Source organism: Rana temporaria, chromosome 7 (assembly GCF_905171775.1).
Source record: "Rana temporaria chromosome 7, aRanTem1.1, whole genome shotgun sequence".
Classification (NCBI taxonomy): Eukaryota; Metazoa; Chordata; class Amphibia; order Anura; family Ranidae; genus Rana; species Rana temporaria.
Window position 1 is genome coordinate 6,987,847 of NC_053495.1, and position 20,647 is coordinate 7,008,493.

The following is a 20,647-nucleotide window of genomic DNA, read 5'->3' on the forward strand; positions in this document are numbered from 1 at the left end:
TAAGATTACAGTATACTGTGTGTATTGTGTTTGTTTACTTTTTTTAATTTGGCGCCGTTCTCCGCTCCCGTGCGTCGTAACGTCGCAGGGAACGGAGCTCGGCAGCACACAGGCACTGTGAATCGAGCGAGGAGGACCCGCCAAGCAAGGAGGACCCGCCAAGCAAGGAGGACCCGCCAAGCAAGGAGGACCCGCTGGATCCAGGGACAAGGTGAGTAACTTGTCTGAATCCAGCGAAAAGGTAAGCCGCGCCGCGCCGCTGCACACTCTGCATGTCCACTCCGAGGGCTCCTGCGTTAATCGTGCGACAAAAATATTGACGGCGTTAACATGGGTTTGCGTTAACGCCGTTAATATCGCGTTTAACGCACAGCCCTTATATATATATATATAGTTTTATATTTTTTATATATATATATATATATATATATATATATATATATATACTGCCGTGCCGTTTTAATACTTATACATATATATATATATACATACACATATACACACACACACATATATATATATTTTTTTTTATTATTTATTATTTTTGCTTTTAGATAGTGAGACCTGCCGTTTCTGTTCTTGCAAAACCCGAATGCGTCCTGATGAAGCTTAACAGCAAAACGCGTTTATACACTTGAGCTTCAATCCTAAACTTTTTTTTTTTTTTATATCAATTTTTGTCTGTCCCCTTTGTATACCATGTATGTGTTGATGTTTCATTAAACATAGAACTACAAAAGTTTACGATATGCGCCCAAGGGCATCAACGCGTTTCTCTGTTAAGCTGGGGGTCACCCTTTGGGTTCCCCCTCCTTTTTTTTGCATTCCTAACTTATCACGGGATGAGGCAATGTCAGCGCTCTTTCTATTTAATCTCCAATGATTGGATCTAGCAGTGAAGAAGAAGAAGAAGAAAAAGAAGAAAAAGAAGAAAAAGAAGAAAAAGAAGAAAAAGAAGAAAAAAAAAAAAAAAAAAAAGACTCTCCAAGAACGGACAAGCTTTATAGGGTCAAATAAAAATGACATTAACGAAAGCACAAAACATTTCCTGCGAAGGAAATCTCACATTTCAGGAACGGTTATTGGAAAAACTGAAGCTCTTGTTGGGTATGGAGGACGCGGGCCGCAGTGCGCTATGCGAAAAAATCTCTAGCAGAGATAGAATTACAGCAACACAACCCTTCCCAGTCCAATACAACATTTCCACCATCTGCATTTCCCGTAGGAGATTCCCCGCCGCCGCGGCATTCCTGACCTCTACATAGGTCAGATCAGGATCCGAATATTCCGAGGACCAGAGACAGGGTGACAACAGCAGCCGCTATTACTGGATTGTGTTGACATCAATACAAAACGCCTTTCACCCAACTCATTAACGTGGAAGGGAACTTTTCCCACCATTTTCACCAGGACTTGGATCTGTCACCTCACATGTAGCGCCCCCTACAGGGGAACTCCGGAATATCTACTCCTCGGTAGTCAATACAAAAGCCTCTTACCCAACTCATCAAAGGGGATGTAAAGGCTTTTTATTTTCTAAATCGGTTCCTTTAAGCTAGTGCATTGTGGGTTCACTTACTTTTTCCTTCGATTTCCCTTCCAAATGTTTTTTTTTTTCCTTTGTCTGAATTGTTCACTTCCTGTTCCTCCTTAGTAAGCTTGCCCCCATCATCCGAGCCGTTCTGGCTGGGGGTTAGTCAGCGTGCTACATCCCTGCGGGGAGACGCTGTGAGCGTGCTTGCCCCCTCCCTCGGAATTACATCCCTGCGGGGAGACGATGTGAGCGTGCTTGCCCCCTCCCTCGGGACTACATCCCTGCGGGGAGACGCTGTGAGCGTGCTCGCCCCCTCCCTTGGGACTACATCCCTGCGGGGAGACGCTGTGAGCGTGCTCGCCCCCCCCCTTTGGAACTACATCCCTGCGGGGAGACGCTGTGAGCGTGCTCGCCCCCTCCCTTGGGACTACATCCCTGCGGGGAGACGCTGTGAGCGTGCTCGCCCCCTCCCTCGGAACTACATCCCTGCGGGGAGACGCAGTGAGCGTGCGTGCCCCCTCCCTCGGAACTACATCCCTGCGGGGAGACGCAGTGAGCGTGCTCGACCCTTTCTTGGGACTACATCCCTGCGGGGAGACGCTGTGAGCGTGCTCGCCCCCTCCCTCTGGGCTACATCCCTGCGGGGAGACGCTGTGAGCGTGCTCGCCCCCTCCCTCGGAACTACATCCCTGCGGGGAGACGCTGTGAGCGTGCTCGCCCCCTCCCTCGGAACTACATCCCTGCGGGGAGACGCTGTGAGCGTGCTCGCCCCCTCCCTTGGGACTACATCCCTGCGGGGAGACGCTGTGAGCGTGCTCGCCCCCTCCCTCGGAACTACATCCCTGCGGGGAGACGCAGTGAGCGTGCTTGCCCCCTCCCTCGGAATTACATCCCTGCGGGGAGACGATGTGAGCGTGCTCGCCCGCTCCCTCGGGACTACATCCCTGCGGGGAGACGCTGTGAGCGTGCTCGCCCCCTCCCTTGGGACTACATCCCTGCGGGGAGACGCTGTGAGCGTGCTCGCCCCCTCCCTCGGAACTACATCCCTGCGGGGAGACGCTGTGAGCGTGCTCGCCCCCTCCCTCGGGACTACATCCCTGCGGGGAGACGCTGTGAGCGTGCTCGCCCCCTCCCTCGGAACTACATCCCTGCGGGGAGACGCAGTGAGCGTGCTTGCCCCCTCCCTCGGAACTACATCCCTGCGGGGAGACGCAGTGAGCGTGCTCGACCCTTTCTTGGGACTACATCCCTGCGGGGAGACGCTGTGAGCGTGCTCGCCCCCTCCCTCTGGGCTACATCCCTGCGGGGAGACGCTGTGAGCGTGCTCGCCCCCTCCCTCGGAACTACATCCCTGCGGGGAGACGCTGTGAGCGTGCTCGCCCCCTCCCTCGGAACTACATCCCTGCGGGGAGACGCTGTGAGCGTGCTCGCCCCCCTCCCCTGGGACTACATCCCTGCGGGGAGACGCTATGAGCGTCTCCCCATAGGGATGTAGTCCCAAGGGAGGGACGAGCACGCTGACTAACCCCCAAGTCAGAACAGGTCGGATGATGGGGGCGTTTTTCCTGCAAGGATGTAGTCCCAAGGGAGAGGGGCGAGCACGCCGACTAACCCCCAAGCCAGAACGGCTCGGATGATGGGGGGCGTTTCCCCGCAGGGATGTAGTCCCAAGGGAGGGGGGCGAGCATGCCGACTAACCCCCAGCCAGAACGGCTCGGATGATGGGGGGCAAGCTTATGGAGGAGGAACAGGAAGTGAGAAATTCAAAGGAAAGTGAACCAACAATGCACTAGCTTAAAGGAACTACCACCTCACATGCAGCTCCCCCTACAGGGGAACTCCGGCATGTCTACTCCTGAGTCTCTCCATGAGCTCCATTATATGTGAATGGATTCTGTCCACAACCACCACAATTTTTTTTTCCTCACAATGCATTGAAATTCAAATTTAACACGGACAGTTTTTACAGGGACGCCAGTATAAAAAAAGACAAAAGGTGTCCCGAAATTGGTTAGGGGGGAGGAGGGGGGGGGGACCCCCTTGAAAAGGTAAATTCCAGATAAACAAAAATGTGATGCATTTGTGTATTGAATGGAAATAATTAAAAAAATGTATTTCTACGTACCGCTAGTATAAGTACCTAATTGTGTCTTTGTATTAAACCTCATCATGCTCTGCACAGCAGCACACTGGGGGGGGGGGGGGGCGTGCCAAACTCTCCCGCAGAAGCGAACGCATACGTGAGCAGCGCCCGCATATGTAAATGGTATTAAAACCACACATGTGAAGTATCGCCGCGATCGGTAGAGCGAGAGCAATAATTCCAGCCCTAGACCTCCTCTGCAACTCAAAACAGGCAACCTGTAGAATTTTTTTTAAACGTCGCCTATGGGAGATTTTAAAGGGTAAAAGTTTGTCGCCATTCCGCGAGCGGGCGCAAATTTTGAAGCGCGACGTGTTGGGTATCAATTTACTCGGCGTAACATTATCTTTTACAATATAAAAAAAAAAAATTGGGCTGACTTTACTGTCGTGTTTTTTTTTTATTTAAAAAAATAAGAGTATTTTCCCCCCCAAAAAAGTGCGCTTGTAAGACCGCTGCGCAAATACGGTGTGACAGAAAGTATTGCAACGATCGCCATTTTATTCTCTAGGGTGTTAGAATAAAAAAAAAAAATATATATATATATATAATATGTTTGGGGGTTCTAATTAGAGGGAAAAAACACATTAGAACTGCTGTTTTTTTGCCACTTGTAATGTAATGTAACCTGTAATGCCAACGGCCACCACAAGATGGCCACTCCTAGATTCCTTCTGCAGGCCTCAGCTTCCTTCTGTGAAGGCCGCAAAGCTGCAGCCTCAATTACTGGCTGTCCCGCGCCGGCCGGAAATTGAGGCTGTGGCTTTGCGGCCTTCTGCAGGCCTCAGCTTCTTTCTGTGAAGGCCGCAAAAACGCGGCCTCAATTACCGGCCGGCCCGCGCCGGCCGATAATTGAGGCCGAGGCTTTGCGGCCTTCTGCAGGCCTCAGCTTATTTCTGTGAAGGCCGCGGCTTTGCGGCCTTTTGCAGGCCTCAGCTTCTTTCTGTGAAGGCCGCAAAAACGCGGCCTCAATTACCGGCAGGCCCGTCGCGATCGTGCCCCACGCCGGCCGGTAATTGAGGCTGCGGCTTTGCGGCCTTAACTTCCTTCTGTGAAGGTCGCAAAGACGCGGCCTCAATTACCGGCAGGCCCGTCGCGATCGCGCCCCACGCCGGCCGGTAATTGAGGGCGCAGCTTTCTGCAGCCCTAAGCTTCCCCAGGCGCCAGGTCACAATTTCTTGTCGCAATTGCGACCGGGCGCCCGGATTTTATCGAGGCCTGTTTTACAGAATTGTAAATTAGCTCTTTTTTTTTAATTGGTCCATGCCCCTGGGAAGTTTCGTCTCTCGCCCGCACTCTGCTAGACAGTGACGGGAGGGCCGAGCAGGGCCTTGACATCATTTCCCTAAGCTCCGACACATGGTACCATGGGCTGTCATTTGAAAAGGGCTGTGGGCGGAGCTAGACACGGCTGCTCACCGATAGGCCCGCTGTCGCAGCAAGGGTGACAACGCTGCTGCGATTTCACTTGGGAAGGAAACGGTCACCTTATCAAACCTGTGCCTATGCAATGGTTTTCCTGGCAGGATCAACAGGTAACTATTTACAGAATGGAGGACAGCCTGGTCCTTACATACACTATACCGTCAAAAGTATTGGGACGCCTGCCTTTACACGGACATGAACTTTAATGGCCTCCCACTCTTAGTCCGGAGGGTTCAATATTGAGTTGGCCCCGCCCTTTGCAGCTATAACACCTTCAACTCCTCTGGGAAGGCCGTCCACAAGGTTTAGGAGGGTGTCTATGGGAATGTTTGACCATTCTTCCAGAAGAGCATTTGTGAGGTCAGGCGCTGATGTTGGATGAGAAGGTCTGGCTCTCAGTCTCCACTCTAATTCATCCCAAAGGTGAGAGAGCATTTGAGCTGGGGGGGGGGGGGGAGGTTTTGCTAGGAGGGGCAATTATTTTCCTTATTTTTCTTTGGGGGGGGGGGGGCAATTTGTGCTAGGGTCCTATTGGGAGAGTGAGGACTTGAGCAGTAGAGAATTTGTGCTAGGAGGGGAAAGTATTAATTTTTTTTTTGGGGGGGGGGGGGGGGGAATTTGTGCTAGGGTCCTATAGGGAGAGAGAGAATTTGAGCTGGGGGGGGAGGGGATTTGTGCAGTAGAGAATTTGTGCTAGGAGGGGAAATTTTTTTTTTTGTTGGGGGGGGGGGGGGGGGATTTGTGCTAGGGTCACATAGGAAGAGAGGATTTGAGCTGGGGGGGGGGGCAAAGATTTGTGCCAGCAGGGGGGGGGGGGGGGGGTGTTTCAGCAGGGGAGTGGATTTGTACTCGGAGGATGGGGGATGAATTATGCCTAGTCATCAAATACTGTTCATTATGATTCTGTAGATAAAAGGTGCAACAAATTGATAGGTCACTGTGAATATAGCAAAAAAAAAAAAAAAAAACAACAAATAAAAAAACAAAAATAATGAAATCCTCGCTCTGGTCTTGCGCAGTTGGTGTACAGGCTCCTCCCATCAGCCATGAACTGTTTGCATTGCATAAAAAAGCACAGAGACCCGGTGATGACATCACTTGGTTAGCAACAAGGTATGTAATGAAAATATAAAAAGGTTGTATTTAAAAATATCATTATGCTGATGAGGAAGGGGGGGGGGTAGCTGACAGGCGATGCTGGGACTTGTAGTTCCCCGGTACTTGGCAGCCATGAGGTTGCCTCAGTGGAGGTAGAAATGTGAACAGTAACTAGGAGGATTGGGGGTATTATTACCCCCCGGGGAGGGGGAGGGGAGAAGAGAAGAGAGGGATAGGGGAGAAGAGAAGAGAGGGGTAGGGGAGAAGAGAAGAGAGGGGTAGGGGAGAAGAGAGGGGTAGGGGAGAAGAGAAGAGAGGGGTAGGGGAGAAGAGAAGGATAGGGGAGAAGAGAGGGAAAGTGGAGAAGAGAGGAGAGGGATAGGGGAGAGGAGAGGGGAGAAGAGAGGAGAGGGGAGAAGAGAGGAGAGGGATAGGGGAGAAGAGAGGAGAGGGATAGGGGAGAAGAGAGGAGAGGGGTAGGGGAGAAGAGAGGAGAGGGGTAGGGGAGAAGAGAGGGGTAGGGGAGAAGAGAGGGGTAGGGGAGAAGAGAGGGATAGGGGAGAAGAGAGGGGAGAAGAGAGGGATAGGGGAGAAGAGAGGGATAGGGGAGAAGAGAGGAGAGGGGTAGGGGAGAAGGGAGGGGTAGGGGAGAAGGGAGGAGAGGGATAGGGGAGAAGAGAGGGGTAGGGGAGAAGAGAGGGGTAGGGGAGAAGAGAGGGGTAGGGGAGAAGAGAGGGGTAGGGGAGAAGAGAGGGGTAGGGGAGAAGAGAGGGATAGGGGAGAAGAGAGGGATAGGGGAGAAGAGAGGGATAGGGGAGAAGAGAGGGATAGGGGAGAAGAGAGGGATAGGGGAGAGGAGAGGGGAGGGATAGGGGAGAGGAGAGGGATAGGGGAGAGGAGAGGGGTAGGGGAGAGGAGAGGGGTAGGGGAGAGGAAAAGAGACGAAAAGAGACAGGGACCCCCAACCCATTCACACAGCTCACAGGAACAGAGCCGAGGCTGTCAATCTGCTGGAGATCCCTCCCCCGTCACCTTTTTTCTCTTGGTGTCAGGAAAACTCGTCATAACGGATTAATGCTGATAGTGGAGGAAGGAGGCAGCAGACAGAAATGACACTTGGTGCTCTGGACTGAGACAAGTACACACTATAGAGGCATATGCTTTGTTCATATCTTATGTCCGAGGTTTACAACCACTTTAAACGATTTAAAAGCCTTTACTTGCTTTACTGCTGATGGAAATCTTGCACCACGGCCCCTAATGAGCACATTATGACCTTCCTCGGTATTGGGGCGAGTTGCTTCCTCTAGGTGGCGGCACTGGAGGGGAGTGGGTTTGCGGTGGACCAAGCTTTTACCGTTACATTAATCATTCATATTTTTGCAATTTGCACTACTAAATGATGAAACTTTGATACATTGTTTCTAGTTTTTATATTTCCCTGTTTAGTGCTTCCTTTAACCCCCCGCTCCCACATAGTCCCTCTAACGGGGTCTTTTTTACGCTCAGTGGGGTGGGAAGGACCGTCGGACAATCATGGGACCACTGTTGTTCGGCTGTCACAACGGTCACATGACGGGGGGAGGCGGTCCTGACAGCTTCTGATCCCGCCTCTGACAGCTCGGTCAGTGTTCTGGGAGCACGCTCTCAGCACAGAAAGCTCTGCCGCCTGTGGATGCATAAGTGCAGCGTGTGGGCATTGATGCCCCACCCTCTTTGCCATATGTGCATTACATTGGGGGGGTAATAGGGGATCTTTTGTGTTGCCTTACACCATTTTATTCGCTGGCGTTATATTTTTGAGGAGTGTGCAGTTTTATTTTTAATGGTCCGGATTCAGGTAGATTTGCCCCTTTCTTGCGGAGGCGCAGGGCAACGTTTTTGCCCTGCGCCCCCCGCAAATTTACTGCGATACCCGCGATTCACGGAGCAGTAGCTCCGTAAATTGCGTGTGCGCTGTGTAAACTTGCCCTGCGTAAGGGCGCTAATGTAAATGATCCCGTAGGGGGGCGGGAATCATTTAAATTAGGCGCGCTCCCGCGCCGAGCGTAGAGCGTGTGCTCCGTCGGGAAACTTTCCCGACGTGCATTGCGGCAAATGACGTCGCAAGGACGTCATTTGCTTCCAAGTGAACGGCGTCCAGCGCCATTCACGAATCACTTACGCAAACGACGTGAAATTCAAATTTCGCGACGCGGGGGAACGACGGGTATACTTTAGCATTGGCTGCCCCTACTATTAGAAGGGGCAGCCTTACGCTAAACACGCCGTACGGAAGCGACGTAACTTGCGTACGCAGGGCTCGCGCAACATTGTGAAATCGGCGTTAGTATGCAATTTGCATACTATACACTGAGCCTTATGCCACGCAGATTTTAGGCTGCAGTCGGCGTTACGATGTTCCTGAATCAGGAGCATTCGTAACGCCGGAGCAAGTAAGCAATTGCGCTGCGTAACCTATGGTTACACAGGCGCAATTGCTTCTTGAATCTGGGCCCATGTATTTAAAAATCAGAAGATGCTTTCACTTCAATGGTGGGGGAAGTGAAAAGCAAGTAAAGCACGTGGCGCGGGGGGGAGGGGGGGGGGAATACCGGTATTTGTTCCAGGCCGTAAGAGGCTTGTTTGTTTGGGAAGAGCCGCCACCTCGTCCGCAATAACAGATCAGCACAATTCTCACACGTCAGCGTGTTGCGGTCCAGCGTCTAAGTGCTAAAGTGTTTTCCTGCATTAAGGCTGAGTCCCCAGGGGTCATCCTCCCCTCTCCTCTAATTCCACACCTTCCGCCCCCCCCCCTCCCCCCCCCCCCCCCCCCCCCCCCCCCCCCCCCCCCCCCCCCCCCCCACATAACCACCCCGGCCCTCGGCGCCCACTAACAATACACACCTGCCCGCTCCGGGCGCAAAACCCCCAGCATGCTCTGCCAGGCACAAAGGATGCTGGGAGTTGGAAGGTGGCCACAGCCGGTCCGGGACCCCCCCCACTTGCGTTACCCTGAGAAGAGGATTCCCTCAACTTTAATTTTGTGTCCAGGTCCGACTTCCTTATATATGAAGGGGGGCTCTCTCTGTATTTCACATCAAATGGAAAATTGGGCCCTAAAAAACACACAGCTGTGATCCGGGAAGTGACGGAATACATGTGGCCCCCGAGTTAATTATTTGCAGGCAGGGCCAAGAAGGCCAGGCCTCGGGCGGCAGTATGTGCAGGGGCGGCACTGTGGCGGGAGGACACTTTCACTTCGGGAAATCCCCCTGTCATGTTACGGATGGTGAGAGGAGAGAAAACTGAGGGAAGAGGAGGTGAACACCCCCCCCCCCCCAGTTCTCTATGCGATTTTCGGCAGCAACACCCCCCGCTTCTGTGTCCTGCGGATAATGTCCCCCCTGTACTGCGCAGGCGGGGGCGGTATTGAAGGACCTGGCCTTGGGGCGGCAAAGGGAAGTAAATCCGGGCCTGTTCGCAGGGGGGGGGGAAATTTCCCAAACTCCTCCTCCTGCTCTCACGCCATTACACTTTTCAGAGTAATGGGAGAGGCCGGAACCATCGTGGGCAGGGCTGGCCCAGGACATTGTGCTGCCTGGGTCCAAGAATAAAATGCTGCACCCCCCCAAAAAAAAGGCCCACCAAAAGACCCTCACATCCAATATTTTATTTCATAATTAAAATTAAATTGATCAGGAAGTCAGATTTATAGGCAATAGCACCTTGACTATTAATGCAAAATTATTTGACATACCATTATGCTCAATTCCAAGGGGCGGGCTGGGGCAGTATATAGACAGGCTAGGGCAGTAGTATATTTGGGCAGGCTAGGGCAGTATATAGACAGGCTAGGGCAGTATATTTGGGCAGGCTAGGGCAGTAGTATATGGACAGGCTAGGGCAGTAGTATATGGACAGGCCAGGGCAGTAGTATATGGACAGGCTAGGGCAATAGTATATGGACAGGCTAGGGCAATAGTATATGGACAGGCTAGGGCAATAGTATATGGACAGGCTAGGGCAATAGTATATGGACAGGCTAGGGCAATAGTATATGGACAGGCTAGGGCAATAGTATATGGACAGGCTAGGGCAATAGTATATGGACAGGCTAGGGCAATAGTATATGGACAGGCTAGGGCAATAGTATATGGACAGGCTAGGGCAATAGTATATGGACAGGCCAGGGCAGTAGTATATGGACAGGCCAGGGTAGTAGTATATGGATAGGCCAGGGTAGTAGTATATGGACAGGCCAGGGTAGTAGTATATGGATAGGCCAGGGCAGTAGTATATGGACAGGCCAGGTTAGTAGTATATGGAGAGGCTAGGGTAGTAGTATATGGACAGGCCAGGGTAGTAGTATATGGACAGGCCAGGGTAGTAGTATATGGACAGGCCAGGGTAGTAGTATATGGAGAGGCTAGGGTAGTAGTATATGGACAGGCCAGGTTAGTAGTATATGGACAGGCCAGGGTAGTAGTATATGGACAGGCCAGGGTAGTAGTATATGGACAGGCCAGGGTAGTAGTATATGGACAGGCTAGTGTTGTAGAGAGACTAGGGTAGTATATAGACACGCTAGGGTAGTATATGGAGAGACTAGGGCAGTATATGGAGAGACTAGGGCAGTATATGGAGAGACTAGGGCAGTATAGGGGCTTGCTAAAGTAGAATTCGGGGCAGGTGGAGTTTCCCAGGGGGGGGGGGGGGGCGACCAGTTGTCATCATGACACGCAAAACAGCTGGAAAAAAAAACTTGGGCTGTCAATTTGCTGGGTAAATAGAAGGAGAGGTGGCCGTGGTTTTAATTTGCTTCCCCTCCCAAAGTGATGCCTGGGTCCAATGGACCCATGGCAGGGCCGGCCCCAACCGTGGGCTCCGCAAAGGGGCTGGTGGGTTTACACCTTCAGGATCCCCATAAAGCCCTTTAAAAATCAAAAGCAAAACAGCAGTCATGAGTTTGTCTTAACCCCTTGTATGCTGCGCCGTTCATAGACATAGGTTGATGGACAAGGGCTTGAAGCCTATCTGTGGTCAAAATGTAAAATCCTATATTCATTTCCACATTGTATTTCATCTATTTCTAGCCTACTCCTATTCATCTGACCCATCTTGAAGATTGTAAAAATTACCTTGTGAAGATTCCCACACTTGAATTCTGTGACACGTATTCACCATGTCCTGTGAGTGGGCACTGCTGGGACAAGGGTTGGGCAAAAGGGGCAGCTGAATCCTTGCCCTGGGCGCTGGACAAACCTTCCCCGAGGTACTGGCTGTGTCACACACTTCACAGATCCTGCCTTCCAGATAAAAAGGTTGCCCCTACGGTTTTTGCCCCCAATTGCTGCCTCCATTTGAAGCTGATGAAGGGGGAATTCTGAGCTCTGAAACGCGTTGCCCTCTTCTCATGGATTCATACTAGTGCTGTGGCAATCTCAGCCTTTCCACGTCCCTTTAGACTATTCCGAGACGCCCCAGGCAAACCACTGCGGTCTCCTGAATTCGCATTTGAACCTTCGCATTGCTTCAAACTTTTGGTGCAGCACTCCACCAACACATTTTCCTGAACATTTCCTGCATGGTGCATATTCTATCCATATAGGACACGACATACACCCACCTCAAGAGATATTATTCAAGGAGCACCAAGGATTGAATGCAGCTCTGGAGAGTCAGTCAGCAATGCAGCAGACATTGAAAGGCACAGAACCCAACCAAGAGTCAGTCAGCAATGCAGCGAATACGGAACTAATACCCGAGAGTAAGCCAGCAATGCAATGAATACGGAACCAATACCTGAGAGTAAGCCAGCAATGCAATGAATACGGAACTAATACCTGAGAGTAAGCCAGCAATGCAATGAATACAGAATACACCTGTGAATCAGTCAGATGTGGTGGATATAGATCACAAAAAAACTCACACCAGAGCGTCGGTCAGCCATGCAACGGATACAGAACTCACACCTGAGAGTCGGTCAGCAATGTAGCGGATACAGAACTCACACCTGAGAGTCGGTCAGCAATGCAGCGGATACAGAAGACACACCTGAGAGTCGGTCAGCAATGCAGAGGATACAGAACTCACACCTGAGAGTCGCAGTCGGTCAGCAATGCAGCGGATACACAACACACCTGAGAGTCGGTCACCAATGCAGAGGATACAGAACACACCTGAGAGTCGGTCACCAATGCAGAGGATACAGAACACACCTGAGAGTCGGTCAGCAATGCAGCGGATACAGAAGACACACCTGAGAGTCGGTCAGCAATGCAGCGGATACAGAACTCACACCTGAGAGTCGGTCAGCAATGCAGCGGATACAGAACTCACACCTGGGAGTCGCAGTCGGTCAGCAATGCAGCAGACAAAGAACACAAATCTCATACCTGTGAGTCACTCAGCAATGCAGTGGACACAACACGCTCATGAGAGTCGATCAGCTCTGTAGGAGACTCAGAACTCGCACCTGTGAATCGGTCAGCAATGCAGAGACACAGAGCATAACCTGAGAGTCGGTCAGCGCTGTAGCAAAAATGGAACACATCTGTGAGTCTATTTAGCAATGCAGTGGACATAGCGCACACCTGAGAGTCCAGCACTGTAGGAGACACAGAACTCACACCCGAGAGTCAGGCTGGGTCCACACTATCGCATATTGGGTGGGGGGTTTCCCCTCATGCAATTCCCAATAGCAGGAGATCTTGACCTGCTCTCTATGGAGACGGTTCACACATCTCCACTGCGGGTCCGCTGCAAATTCGGGCTGAAACGTGAACGGGGACGCATCGGACCCCTGCTGCGAGCCGCATGCGGCGGGTAGTGTGAACCCAGCCTTAGTTAGCAAAACAGAGCATACAGAACACACACCTGAGAGTCGGCCAGCTCTGTAAGAGACACAGAACTCGCACCTGTGAATCGGTCAGCAATGCAGAGACACGAAGCATAACCTGAGAGTCGGTGAGCACTGTAGCAGACATGAAACACACATCTTGGAGTCAAGTTAGCAATGCAGTGGACACAGCAACACCTGAGAGTCGGTCAGCAATGCAGAGGAGACAGAACACACACCTGAGAATCGATCAGCACTGAAGGAGACACAGAATTTGCCCCCGAGAGTCGGTCAGCAAAAGCAGCAGAGACCGAATACACACCTGAGAGTCGGTCAGCAATGCAGAAGACATAGAACACACCTGAGAGTCGGTCAGCAATGCAGAGGACATAGAACACACTGAGAGTCGGTCAGTAATGCAGAGGACATAGAACACACCTGAGAGTCGGTCAGCAATGCAGAGGACATAGAACACACCTGAGAGACGGTCAGCAATGCAGAGGACATAGAACACACCTGAGAGTCGGTCAGCAATGCAGAAGACATAGAACACACCTGAGAGTCGGTCAGTAATGCAGAGGACATAGAACACACCTGAGAGTCGGTCAGCAATGCAGAGGACATAGAACACACCTGAGAGACGGTCAGCAATACAGAGGACATAGAACACACCTGAGAGTCGGTCAGCAATGCAGAGGACATAGAACACACCTGAGAGTCGGTCAGCAATGCAGAGGACATAGAACACACCTGAGAGACGGTCAGTAATGCAGAAGACATAGAACACACCTGAGAGTCGGTCAGCAATGCAGAAGACATAGAACACACCTGAGAGTCGGTCAGCAATGCAGAAGACATAGAACACACCTGAGAGTCGGTCAGCAATGCAGAGGACATAGAACACACCTGAGAGTCGGTCAGTAATGCAGAGGACATAGAACACACCTGAGAGTCGGTCAGTAATGCAGAGGACATAGAACACACCTGAGAGCCGATCAGTAATGCAGAGGACATAGAACACACCTGAGAGACGGTCAGTAATGCAGAAGACATAGAACACACCTGAGAGTCGGTCAGCAATGCAGAGGACATAGAACACACCTGAGAGCCGATCAGTAATGCAGAGGACATAGAACACACCTGAGAGTCGGTCAGCAATGCAGAGGACATAGAACACACCTGAGAGTCGGTCAGCAATGCTGAAGACATAGAACACACCTGAGAGTCGGTCAGCAATACAGAAGACATAGAACACACCTGAGAGCCGATCAGTAATGCAGAGGACATAGAACACACCTGAGAGTCGGTCAGCAATGCAGAGGACATAGAACACACCTGAGAGACGGTCAGCAATACAGAGGACATAGAACACACCTGAGAGTCGGTCAGCAATGCAGAGGACATAGAACACACCTGAGAGTCGGTCAGCAATGCAGAGGACATAGAACACACCTGAGAGACGGTCAGTAATGCAGAAGACATAGAACACACCTGAGAGTCGGTCAGCAATGCAGAGGACATAGAACACACCTGAGAGCCGATCAGTAATGCAGAGGACATAGAACACACCTGAGAGTCGGTCAGCAATGCAGAGGACATAGAACACACCTGAGAGTCGGTCAGCAATGCTGAAGACATAGAACACACCCTGAGAGTCGGTCAGCAATACAGAAGACATAGAACACACCTGAGAGCCGATCAGTAATGCAGAGGACATAGAACACACCTGAGAGTCGGTCAGCAATGCAGAGGACATAGAACACACCTGAGAGTCGGTCAGCAATGTAACATACAATAATAGACAAGGAACTCACCCCTGAGTCTCGCTGTCCACCAGCAGCCGCACTAGAATGCCGGTCACAGCCACCAGGATGGGGTAATGGTCAACGCTCTCCAGGCCTGCAGGATGGAGGAAGGAGATATTAGGATAAGTGTGGGGGAGGGGCAGAGAGATGTATATAGATTTATAAGACAAAGCCACATCCCGCCTACTGACCTGGAAGCCGCAGACTGACCACCCTGTCAAAGAGGTTCCTCTCCGCTGTCACCCGGTTCAGCACCTGGTTCAGAAGCTGCCAAGGAATAATAATAAAATATCCCATTAATAATGCTGTGCGGCCACAACAGAGGAGAAGCTGCCGGGACCGGATCCAGATTGACCATCCCCCCATGCAGAGCCCCGTCCATGTGTGTGTGTGTGTGTGTGTGGCTGGGGCCGACAATTCAACACACAGACATCACAGCCCCCCGAAAACACATAGAAAAACTTGGAGGAACTGTACTACTCTCATTGCAGATGGGAGGAGTTTTCTGTATTTAAAGCTGACCTTCGACCCTTCCCTTCACAGTTGTACCGCCTCCTCTCCTGGACTGAAACGGCTTCCTCTGATTTCGCTGCACACTGTGAGCTTCTCACCGTGTGAATCAGAAGCTACAGCAAGTCAGATAAGAGCCCCGCCCCATTTCCTTCCTGGATGGAGGACGTTTGTCATTATTTAGCCCTTTCCTCCCCAAACTGTAGAGCAGGGCTTGACAAATTTGCTTGGAATCTAGGAGCCAGCTAAAAAAGTTAGGAGCCAGGAACACACCCCATCACGCCAAGCTTGCGTGCAGAAGCGAACGCATACGTGAGTAGCGCCCGCATATGAAAGCAGTGTTCAAACCACACATGTGAGGTATCGCCGCGATTGGTAGAGCGAGAGCGATAATTCTAGCACTAGACCTCCTCTAACTCAAAATATGCAACCCGTAGAATTTTTTAAATGTCGCCTATGGAGATTTTAAAGGGTAAAAGTTTGTCGCCATTCCACGAGCGGGCGCAATTTTGAAGCGTGACATGTTGGGTAAAAAATGTACTCGATGTAACATTATCTTTTACAATATAAGAAAAAATTGGGCTAACTTTACTGTTGTCTTATTTTTTTAATTAAAAAAAGTGTATTTTTTCCCAAAAAAAGTGCGCTTGTAAGACCGCTGCGCAAATATGGTGTGACAGAAAGTATTGCAACGACCGCCATTTTATTCTCTAGGGTGTTAGAATAAAAAATATATGCAATGTTTGGGGGTTCCAAGTAAAGGGAAGGAGGTGGGCGGGCAGTGAAAAAACAGGCAGGGGAAGCTCCATTAGCATTGCTGGTTGTCTTGTCATATCAACGGCCACCACAAGAGGGCGCCCGAGAAGCATAGGACTGCAGAAGGCCGCAAAGCTGCGGCCTCAATTAACGTCCGGCGCGGCCCAACACAATCGCACTGGGGGGGGGGGGTGAGCACAGAGAGACAGGATACCCCCCAGCTGTGCCACCCCCCAGGCAGGGACCGCCCTGTCCGCTGACAGCTCAGCAGGGATTTACGCATGATCCCCGCTGAGCAGACGGACACACACGGGGCGGATCAATACGGATCCGGTCCGTGTGAAAGGGCCCAAAGGCCTGTCAGAGACTGGAGACCTACAGTAATATAGGAAATGATGGTCAGAAAGGACATGCTACAGATTTGACTGGAGACTGCCATTACCACTAGGGGGCCGCTCAAGTATCAAAAGGGTCGCATCTGACCCCTGGGCCTTAGATTGAGCACCAGGGCTCTATTTTATATGTGACAGAGGGAGTGGGGATAGCTTGTACCTGGGCCAGGCGCCGGAGGAGAAGTTCTGAGGATGAACGGCTCCAGTCCAGGAAGATCTCGGGTACCAAAGTCACCGTCATTTCCAGGACCCTCAGAAGGCTGACCGACAGGTCGAAGCAGGTGGCACAAACCTTCAGCTGCCGACTGTCGACAAAGTTCCTCTCGAGTCGCTCAGCGGCTTGCTGGATCTGTGGAAAGGAGGAGGAGAGGGATGAGACTACAAAAGACTCAGATATGCTAGATGCGTTTCCCATCGATCGTTAAGAAATTGCATTGGGGGGATGTGTGTAAGGAGTTTCACGCCTGCATTGCATAGAGAAGCACAAAGACCCAGTGATGACACCACTAAAAAGGGGTATGTAATGAAAATGGAAAGGTTTTAGTAAGTAATGAGGTGTGTGTTGTGGGATGTGGGTGGTGTGAGATGTGTGTTATGGGATGTGGGATGTGGGTGGTGTGCGCGTTGTGGGATGTGGGTGGTGTGCGCGTTGTGGGATGTGGGTGGTGTGCGCGTTGTGGGATGTGGGTGGTGTGCGCGTTGTGGGATGTGGGTGGTGTGCGCGTTGTGGGATGTGGGTGGTGTGCGCGTTGTGGGATGTGGGTGGTGTGCGCGTTGTGGGATGTGGGTGGTGTGCGCGTTGTGGGATGTGGGTGGTGTGCGCGTTGTGGGATGTGGGTGGTGTGCGCGTTGTGGGATGTGGGTGGTGTGCGCGTTGTGGGATGTGGGTGGTGTGCGCGTTGTGGGATGTGGGTGGTGTGCGCGTTGTGGGATGTGGGTGGTGTGCGCGTTGTGGGATGTGGGTGGTGTGCGCGTTGTGGGATGTGGGTGGTGTGCGCGTTGTGGGATGTGGGTGGTGTGCGCGTTGTGGGATGTGGGTGGTGTGCGCGTTGTGGGATGTGGGTGGTGTGCGCGTTGTGGGATGTGGGTGGTGTGCGTGTTGTGGGATGTGGGTGGTGTGCGCGTTGTGGGATGTGGGTGGTGTGCGCGTTGTGGGATGTGGGTGGTGTGTGTGTTGTGGGATGTGGGTGGTGTGCGCGTTGTGGGATGTGGGTGGTGTGCGCGTTGTGGGATGTGGGTGGTGTGCGCGTTGTGGGATGTGGGTGGTGTGCGCGTTGTGGGATGTGGGTGGTGTGCGTGTTGTGGGATGTGGGTGGTGTGCGTTGTGGGATGTGGGTGGTGTGCGTGTTGTGGGATGTGGGTGGTGTGCGCGTTGTGGGATGTGGGTGGTGTGGTGTTGTGGGATGTGGGTGGTGTGTGTGTTGTGGGATGTGGGTGGTGTGTGTGTGTTGTGGGATGTGGGTGGTGTGTGTGTTGTGGGATGTGGGTGGTGTGTGTGTTGTGTGGTGGGATGTGTGTGTTGTGTGGTGGGAGTTGGCTTGGTGGGAGATGGGTGGTGGGAGGTGTGTGTGGTGGGAGGTAGGAGGTAGGAGTTGGGTGGTGGGTGGTGGGAGGTGGTGGGATGTGGAAGGTGGGATGTGGAAGGTGGGTGGTGTGTGTGTTGTGGGAGTGTGTAGTGGGTGGTGGGTGATGGAAGGTGTGTGGTATGTGGTGGGTGGTGGAGGTGGGAGATGGGATGTGGAAGGTGGGAAGTGGAAGGTGGGTGGTGTGTGGTGGGAGGTGGGTGGTGGGTGATGGGAGGTATGTGGTGGGGTGTGTTGTGTGGTGGGAGTTGGCTTGGTGGGTGGTGTGTGTGTTGTGGGATGTGGGTGGTGTGTGTGTTGTGGGATGTGGGTGGTGTGTGTGTTGTGGGATGTGGGTGGTGTGTGTGTTGTGGGATGTGGGTGGTGTGTGTGTTGTGGGATGTGGGTGGTGTGTGTGTTGTGGGATGTGGGTGGTGTGTGTGTTGTGGGATGTGGGTGGTGTGTGTGTTGTGGGATGTGGGTGGTGTGTGTGTTGTGGGATGTGGGTGGTGTGTGTGTTGTGGGATGTGGGTGGTGTGTGTGTTGTGGGATGTGTGTGTTGTGTGGTGGGATGTGTGTGTTGCGTGGTGGGATGTGTGTGGTGGGAGGTGGGTGGTGTGTGTTGTGTGGTGGGAGGTAGGAGGTGTGTGGTGGGAAATGGCGAGGTGGGAGGGGGGTGGTGGGTGTGGGTGGTGGGGTGTGGAAGGTGGGTGGTGTGTGGTGGGCGGTGGAAGGTGTGTGGTATGTGGTATGTGGTGGGTGGTGGGAGATGGGGGTGGATGTGTTGGTGGTGTGTGGTGGGGGTGTGGGTGGGTGATGGGAGGTGGTGGGATGTGGTGGGAGATGGGTGGTGGGAGGTGGTGGGATGTGGAAGGTGGGTGGTGTGTGGTGGGAGGTGGGTGGTGGGTGATGGGAGGTGGGCGGCGGAAGGTGTGTGGTGGGAGTTGGCTTGGTGGGAGGTGGGATGTGGAAGGTGGGTGGTGGGATGTGGAAGGTGGGTGGTGTGTGGTATGTGGTGGGAGGTGGGAGATGGGGTACTTCTGTGACCCCACAATACCCTCCCCATTCCACCCAATCGCCTTCCTCTCACCTCTTGGATCATCCCAATGAACTCGGAAAACGCCCAATTCAGCTGGTTCAGGGCGCTGTTCAGAAAGCTGGATGCCAGTTCTGGGTCCTTCCGCAGGAGATCCGCCATGTGGCCCTGCAGCAGGGTGGACGGACAAGGTTCTAGGAAGATGGAGTATAGTTAGTTAGTGGACAGGAGTCAGCAAGAATGTATGACAGAGTAAATACCACCATCTTCCCCCTCCAGCGAGGAAAATACCCATCAACGTACTCTGTAGGCTGGGCAGATTGGCGTCCTCTGGTTTGGTTTTCAGCAGGTGCGGCAGTCTGGTGTACCGATAACCGAATCCACAACCCTGAGGAAGAGAGAAGGGTCAGCCGAGCCGAGGAGTGAGCGACACCGGAGGGAATAAAGACCTGAAAAGATCACCATTCTCATAGATGTGTTTTATGTCACAGCAGATCGAGTCTGCAGACATCTCCAATACTTTAGATGAGAATACCTCCAATAAAGGTGAAAACTATGCAGTCACTACTTCTTCTCATTGGACCATCATCGCTAATATGAATGGTCGCTATAAGTTACTACCCTGCACATGTCACCATCTCTGAATAAGCCAAAACAGGTATGATGACCCAAAAAAAAAAAAAATGGAGCTTATGGCTATAGAAGGGGGAGGGGCTAGAAAAAAGGTAAAGCTTTGGCTATATAAGGGGAGATAAAGAAGGTTGGAGCTTAAAGCTATATAAAAGGGGGAGCAGTAGAAGGGTGGAGCTTACCACTATATAAGGGGGAGCAGAAGAAGGGTGGAGCTTCGGGCTATACAAAGGGAAGCTGTAGAAGGGTGGAGCTTTGGGCAATAAGAAAGGAAACTATATACAAGGGTGGAGCTTGGGAAAATATAAGGGAGAGCTATACAAGGGTGGAGTTAAGGGCTTCATAAGTGGGAGCTATATAAAGGATGAAGCTTAGGGCTACATAAGGAGGAGCTACACAGGGGTGGGTCTTAGGGTTATATGAGAGGGAACCATATAAAGGGTGGAGCTTAGAGATGTATAAGGGGAGCTAAATAAGAGTGGACCTTAGGGCTATATAAAGGGGAAGCTGTAGAAGGGTGGAGCTTCGGGCTATATAAGGGGGAGCTGTAAAAGGGTGGAGCTTAAAGCTACATAAGGAGAAGCTACACAGGGGTGGGTCTTAGGGTTATATGAGAGGGAACCATATAAAGGGTGGAGCTTACCGCTATATAAGGGGGAGCAGAAGAAGGGTGGAGCTTCTGGCTATATAAGGGGGAGCAGAAGAAGGGTGGAGCTTAGGGCTATATAAGGGGAAGCTTAGGGCTATATAAGGGGCAGCTGTAGAAGGGTGGAGCTTAAAGCTACATAAGGAGAAGCTACACAGGGGTGGGTCTTAGGGTTATATGAGAGGGAACCATATAAAGGGTGGAGCTTACCGCTATATAAGGGGGAGCAGAAGAAGGGTGGAGCTTCTGGCCATATAAGGGGGAGCAGAAGAAGGGTGGAGCTTAGGGCT

The 20,647-nt window shown here is 52.0% G+C and overlaps 1 protein-coding gene across 1 annotated transcript in view; it reads right to left on the bottom strand.

Annotated features, from left to right (window-relative positions):
• Positions 1-20,647, bottom strand: part of RNF123 (ring finger protein 123) — an 85,876-nt gene that overhangs the window by 20,795 nt on the left and 44,434 nt on the right. The window contains 5 exon segments of the mRNA XM_040358802.1: positions 14,835-14,919; positions 15,017-15,092; positions 16,644-16,832; positions 19,136-19,275; positions 19,385-19,469. Coding sequence (XP_040214736.1) covers positions 14,835-14,919; positions 15,017-15,092; positions 16,644-16,832; positions 19,136-19,275; positions 19,385-19,469 — 575 coding nt within the window.